Here is a 7,029-nt window from a genome sequence, read left to right on the forward strand (position 1 = left end):
AGCCTCTTGATGAAAGAGGAGAGTGAAAAAGTTGGCTTAAAACTCAATATTCAGAAAACTAAGATCATGGCATCCAGTCCCATCAGTTCAGTTCAGTTCAGTCACTCAGTCAAGTCCGACTCTTTGCGACTCCATGAATTGCAGTGCGCCAGGCTTCCCTGTCCATCACCAACTCCCGGAGTTCACCCAAACTCATGTCCATTGAGTCGGTTATGCTATCCAGCCATCTCATCCTCTGTCGTCCCCTTCTCCTCCTGCCCCCAATCCCTCCCAGCATCAGAGTCTTTTCCAATGAGTCAACTCTTCGCATGAGGTGGCCAAAGTACTGGAGTTTCAGCTTTAGCATCAGTCCTTCCAAAGAACACCCAGGGCTGATCTCCTTCAGAATGGACTGGTTGGATCTCTTTGAAGTCCAAGGGACTCTCAAGAGTCTTCTCCAACACCATAGTTCAAAAGCATCAATTCTTTGGCTCTCAGCTTTCTTCACAGTTCAACTCTCACATCCATACATGACCGCTGGAAAAACCATAGCCTTGACTAGACGGACCTTTGTCGGCAAAGTAACGTCCTCTGCTTTTGAATATGCTATCTAGGTTGGTCATAACTTTCCTTCCAAGGAGTAAGCATCTTTTAATTTCATGGCTGCAATCACCATCTGCAGTGATTTTGGAGCCCGCATAAAGAAAGTCTGACACTGTTTCCACTGTTTCCCCATCTATTTCCCATGAAGTGATGGGACCAGATGCCATGATCTTCGTTTTCTGAATGTTGAGCTTTAAGCCAACTTTTTCACTCTCCTCTTTCACTTTCATCAAGAGGCTTCTTAGTTCCTCTTCACTTTCTGCCATAAGGGTGGTGTCATCTGCATATCTGAGGTTATTGATATTTCTCCCATCAGTCTTGATTCCAGCTTGTGCTTCTTCCAGCCCAGCATTTCTCATGATGTACTCCAGTCCCATCAGTTCATGGCAAATAGATGGGGAAACAGTGACAGACTTTATTTTTTGGGGCTCCAAAATCACTGCAGATAGTGACTGCAGCCATGAAATTAAAAGACGCCTGCTCCTTGGAAGAAAAGTTATGATCAACCTATACAGCATATTAAAAAGTAGAGACATTACTTTGCCAACGAGGTCCGTCTAGTCAAAGTTATGGTTTTTCCAGTAGTCATGTATGTGAGAGTTGGACCATAAAGAAAGCTGAGTGCCGAAGAATTGATGCTTTTGAACTGTGGTGTTGGAGAAGACTCTTGAGAGTCCCTTGGACTGCAAGGAGATCCAACCAGTCCATCCTAAAGGAAATCAGTCCTGAATATTCATTGGAAGGACTGATGTTGAAGCTGAAACTCTAATACTTTGGCTACCTGATGTGAAGAACTGACTCATTTGAAAAGACCCTGATGCTGGGAAAGATTGAAGGTAGGAGGAGAAAGGGATAACAGAGGATGAGATGGTTGGATAACATCACTGACTCAATGGACATGAGTTTGAGTAAACTCTGGGAGTTGGTGATGGACAGGGAGGCCTGGCTTGCTACAGTCCATGGGTCTCAAAGAATCTGACACTACTGAGCAACTGAACTGAAGTATATATTTAAAACTTCATAGGAATAGATACAGTCATTATGCTATTGGTACCATGGAGAATTCAGGAATGTAAAGTCTTCATTTGTGTAATCTCCTTTTTTCATTTTTAATGTAAGTAAGTCTGGTGAAACCATTATATTTAGGAAGGCATAGAGTATAAAACGGAGAAGGCTTTGGCACCCGACTCCAGTACTCTTGCCTGGAAAATCCCATGGACAGAGGAGCCTGGTGGGCTGAAGTCCATGGGGTTGCTAAGAGTCAGATACGACTGAGCAACTTCACTTTCACTTTTCATTTCCATGCATTGGAGAAGGAAATAGCAACCCACTCCAGTGTTCTTGCCTGAGAATCCCAGGGACAGGGGAGCCTGGTGGGCTGCCGTCTATGGGGTCGCACAGAGTTGGACACGACTGAAACGACTTGGCAGCAGCAGCAGCAGAGTATAAAAACATTTCAATTTGTGATACTGTTGGCCAACACTGAAGACATTTAAAATTAGATCTACTAAATAAGTTTTGTAAGCACTAGCTGTTTCATTTTGTGTTTGACAGTGTTGATCCAGATCTGTTTTCAGTCACATTATTGTAAAAGAATGAAATACTTTTGTTCTTCCCTACTCCAGTAAGAAAATGACGTATTTTCTTTAAGGTTACCGTGCTTTCACTAAAGCTAGCGATGGCAGTCTGTGTCTTGCTATGGAGTATGGAGGTGAAAAGTCTCTGAATGACTTAATAGAAGAACGAAATAAAGATAGCCGAGATCCTTTTCCAGCAGCCATAATTTTAAAAGTTGCTTTGAACATGGCAAGAGGGTTAAAGGTAACTATGCTATTATGTTTTGAATGAGTTTTGTGGAACCTAAAAAAATAAATACTTTATTTACAATGTTGTGTTTAATTTCTGCTGTACAGCAAAGTGACTCAATTATACATATATCTCCTTTTTCATATTCTTTTCCATTGGGGTTTATCACAGGATGTTAAATATAATCCCCTGTTCTTTACAGTAGGACGTTGTTGTATATCCATCCTATATATGGTAGTTTGCATTTGTAACCCCAAACTCCCAATCTTTCCCTTTCTCACCCAGCCTCCCCCTTGACAACCACAAGTCTGTTCTCTATAACTGAGTCTGTTTCTGCTTTGTAAATAAGTTCATTTGTGTATTTTATATTCCACATATAAGTGACATCATATGGTATTTGTCTTTCTGACTTAGTATGACTAAGTCCATCCATGTTGTTGGAAATGACATTGTTTCATTATTTTTAATGGCTGAGTAATACTCCATTGTGTGTGTGTGTGTGTGTGTGTGTCTATGTCTGTGTCTGTGTCTGTTCATCTACTGATGAACAGATACTAATATACCTAGTTACAAGGTGAATTTTTTTTTCCCAAGAGAGGGAGTTGCCTTAAATCTTTATAGAATCTTTCATATTGAAGAATGTACTGTTTTGATCAACAAAGTATTGTTAGAGGCCTTCACACCTTCACATGGCCTGAAATAATCCAAGTCAGGAAGTTTTGCTTATAGAGATTGCATGTTAGATTTAGTTAATTGGACTGTTGTTTAGTCATTATTCCTGGGGGTGTATTCTAACCCTCTGTTGCTGTAAACAAGCCTTTCAAAGATTTCTTTGTGGGATGTTATTAGACATTGTGAATATACATCTATAGTCAAATGAAAAAAATCCTCTCAGGGTTATACAAATAAACTATTGTATCTTTGAATTAGACATACTGTTAGAGATAAAAATTCTGTATCCTGAATAACTTAAGTAATCATGGCTCCAGAAAATTGTTGGATGACTCAGAAAAACAGATTATGTAATGTAGTGATGTCAAGAATTGCATGTTGAGTTCAAATAAAATTGATTCATGAAATGTAAAACTGGAAAAAGGCACTATTTCTAAATATATATTTTAATATTTTATAGAAAAACATTTTAAATAGGTTGGATAAGCTAATAATTTGAATCATTTAATTGTTTTAATTGTGTATATATAATGGAATTAATAAATTACATTATAAATATATTTGAGCATATTCAATTTATGGTTAACAATATTTAAATAAGCACAGTAAGTGTTCCAAGTTCAATACCAAGAATTGTTTCTGCATCTTTTGCAGGCCCAGGTCATAGAGTATAGATGCCTAAATGCTGATGAATGAAAAAATAACTTTTGTAGGACGTTTTTGATTATGGATGAATATTATCACTTGTCATTTCTAAGAAAGGGTTAAAATATAGCCTTAGATTACATTACTGCTTCCTCTTTTCCTTGTGAAGTATGTGTAGTGTTATCTCAACAATTTGTTTGAGATAACTGTGTCATTGTGAAGTTTAAAAAATTATTTCTAAAATAATTGTCCATTTTATAAAATTGTAGTATATTTTGAAATCTGCAGTATCATCTTTGATGTATAAGTATGTGAGGTTGGTTGGAAAATTAAAAGTTGGCTTATCTATACATAGACATCAATTTCCAAAGAATCTTTCAGATTTCTGGTCAGTATGGTAGACTAAGAGATAGCGTGGGATGGTTCCTTCTCTAGCATCAAATAGTTTGAAATGATAGACACAAGTCTGCATGTTAGGCAGGGAGTTCAGGTTGTTGTTTTGTTTGAAAGTTATATACTTTTTTATTAGTTTCTATTTTTTCTCAGATATTTTAAATTTTTCACTATTTTAGTATCTGCACCAAGATAAGAAACTGCTCCATGGAGATATAAAGTCTTCAAATGTTGTTATTAAAGGCGATTTTGAAACAATTAAAATCTGTGATGTAGGAGTCTCTCTTCCATTGGATGAAAATATGACTGGTAAGCAGAATTCTAATTTTTAAATGGTTTCTGTACAGTTTTTAAGTTTCTATTACATATTTAAAAATAACAAATTCACATTCTTCAAAAATCAAAAACTATTAATAAAAAGTGTATAATAAAAAATATCCTTTCCTATCTCTGTTCTACTCAGCCTCCAGCCCCTTCCCTTGCTACATACACAATATAAATTATTGGTTTCTCATTAGTATATATTTTAATTGAAGAAACGTGGAGAAGTGTCTCTAACCTGCTTTGGGATTTTTAAGTAGTAAAAGATCTGGGAGTAGAAAATACAATTTTTATAAGGTTTTATAAAGAAATTGATTTAGCATCAGCATAATGACAAGATTTGGGAAACTGCTAGAAGAAAGTGGAATGGGAGCAGGAAAGAGGATTTCTAACTAAGGCCAGTCTTCTGCGTTTTGCCCCTTGGCCCAGCCTACCTCATTCTTCTCTTTTATTGTGAATACTAACCATTCTCTTCTCAGGGAATTTAAATATGTTCTTTCTTCTTCTTCTTTTTTTATTTTTTACTACATTCTTTTTTAAAATATTCTTTTGTATTATGGTTTATCTAAGGATATTGAATACAGTTCTCTGCTGTACAATAGGACCTTGTTGTTTATCCATTCTATATATAAAATGTTATGTGGCTAACCCCAATGTCCCACTCCATCCCTTCCCCAACCCCCTCCCCCTTGGCAACCACTAGTGTCTTCTATACCAATGATTTTGTTTCATAGGTAGGTACATTTGCCTCATATTTTAGATTCCACATATAAGCGTTATCATGATATTTGTCTTTTTCTCTTACTTCACTCAGCTTGATAATCTCTAGTTGCGTCCATGTTGCTACAGATGGCATTATTTCTTTCTGTTTTGTGACTGAGTAGTATTCCATTGCATATATGTACCATGTCTTCTTATCCATTCGTCTGTCAGTGGTCATTTAGGTTATTTCCGTATCATGGCTTTTGTGAACAGTGCTGCTGTGAGCATGGTGGTGTATGTGTCTCTTTGAATTCTATTTTGGTCTGGATATATATGCTCAGGACTGGGATTACGGGATCATATTTTTAGTTTTCCTGAGAAACCCCCATACTGTTTTCCACAGTGACTATACCATCTTACATTCCCACCAAAAGTGTAGGAGGGTTCCCTTTTTTCCACGTCCTCTCTGGCATCTGTTATTTGTAGGCATTTTAATAATGGCCACCCTGAACCCGTGTGAAGGTGGAACCTCATTGTAGCTTTGATTTTCATTTCTCTAATAGTGCTGTCCATCATCTTTCCACGTGTCTGTTGGCCACTTGTATTGATTTGGAGAAATGTTGGTCTGTTTAGGTCTTCTGATCATTTTTCTATTGGGTTTGTTTTTGTTATTGTTGAGTTGTATGAGCTGTGTGTGTGTTTTGGAAATCAATCCCTTGAGTTGCATTGTTTGCAAATATTTTCTTCCATCCTGTGGGTTGTCTTTCATTTTGCTTATGATTTTTGCTGTGGAAAGCTTGTAATTTTGATTAGGTCCCATTTGTTTATTTTTATTTTTATCACCTTGGGAGACTGACCTAAGAAAACATAGATATGATTTATGTCAGAGAACGTTTTGCCTATGATCTTTTCTAAGAGTTTTATGGTGTCTTATGTTAAGTCTTTAAGGCATTTTGAGTTTTGTGGTTGGTGAGGGGGTGTGTTCTAATTTCATTGATTTACATAGAGCTGTACAACTTTCTTAGCACTGCTTGCTAGAGAAACTGTAGGGAATTTAAGATATGTTCTTGATGAGGAACAGAGCCAAAATCCAGAAGCCTCAAAGAAAACCACTGCTTTCAACATATTATTTAATAAATAACATTTAAGTTTGCCTCTTTATATAAATATAAGGGGTGTGTGTGTGTGTTAGTCGCTCAGTCATGTCTGACTCTTTGCGACCCCATGGACCATAGCCTGACAGTCTCCTCTGTCCATGGGATTCTCCAGGCAAGAATACTGGAGTGTATTGCTGTTCCCGTCTCCAAAATATAAGGTATAGGGGAGGCTAATACTGTTTAGAACTTACGTACATCTTAATTTCCAGTTAAAGTCTATAAGTTGAATTGAAGGAAAACACCAAGATAAACAGATTGACTTCCTAATAATGTCTGTAATCAATAAAGGTAGAACTGGATGAACCCTTAGGCCAAATAACTGGTACAAGGTTATAACTTCAGCAAATAAAAGGAGAAATTGTCAAAAAGAATAAAAATAAGATTTTAGCATAATTGTCTCAATCATTAATAGATCTAATAGACAAACTAAGATGTAGCAGGTCTGAGTAAATAGTAAGTTCATTTTCTATGCATTAGAATATTTATTAAAATTGACTAGTTAGGTTACAAAAGAAAACCTCAAGTTACAAAAGTAGGAATAGGCTAAAGGCTAACAAAGGTCCATCTAGTCAAGGCTATGGTTTTTCCTGTGGTCATGTATGGATGTGAGAGTTGGACTGTGAAGAAGGCTGAGCACCGAAGAATTGATGCTTTTGAACTGCGGTGGGAGAAGAGTCTTGAGAGTTCCTTGGACTGCAAGGAGATCCAACCAGTCCATTCTGAAGGAGATCAGCCCTGGGATTTCTTTGGA

The 7,029-nt window shown here is 37.0% G+C and overlaps 1 protein-coding gene across 1 annotated transcript in view; it reads left to right on the forward strand.

The window, feature by feature from the left end:
* PBK (PDZ binding kinase) overlaps positions 1-7,029 on the forward strand; it is a 32,789-nt gene that overhangs the window by 18,652 nt on the left and 7,108 nt on the right. The window contains exons 5-6 of the mRNA XM_010839593.1: positions 2,234-2,403; positions 4,278-4,407. Coding sequence (XP_010837895.1) covers positions 2,234-2,403; positions 4,278-4,407 — 300 coding nt within the window. The remainder of the gene's footprint in view (positions 1-2,233; positions 2,404-4,277; positions 4,408-7,029) is intronic.

The sequence above is a fragment of the Bison bison genome, unplaced genomic scaffold (genome assembly GCF_000754665.1).
Source record: "Bison bison bison isolate TAMUID 2011002044 unplaced genomic scaffold, Bison_UMD1.0 scf7180017864123, whole genome shotgun sequence".
NCBI lineage: Eukaryota > Metazoa > Chordata > Mammalia > Artiodactyla > Bovidae > Bison > Bison bison.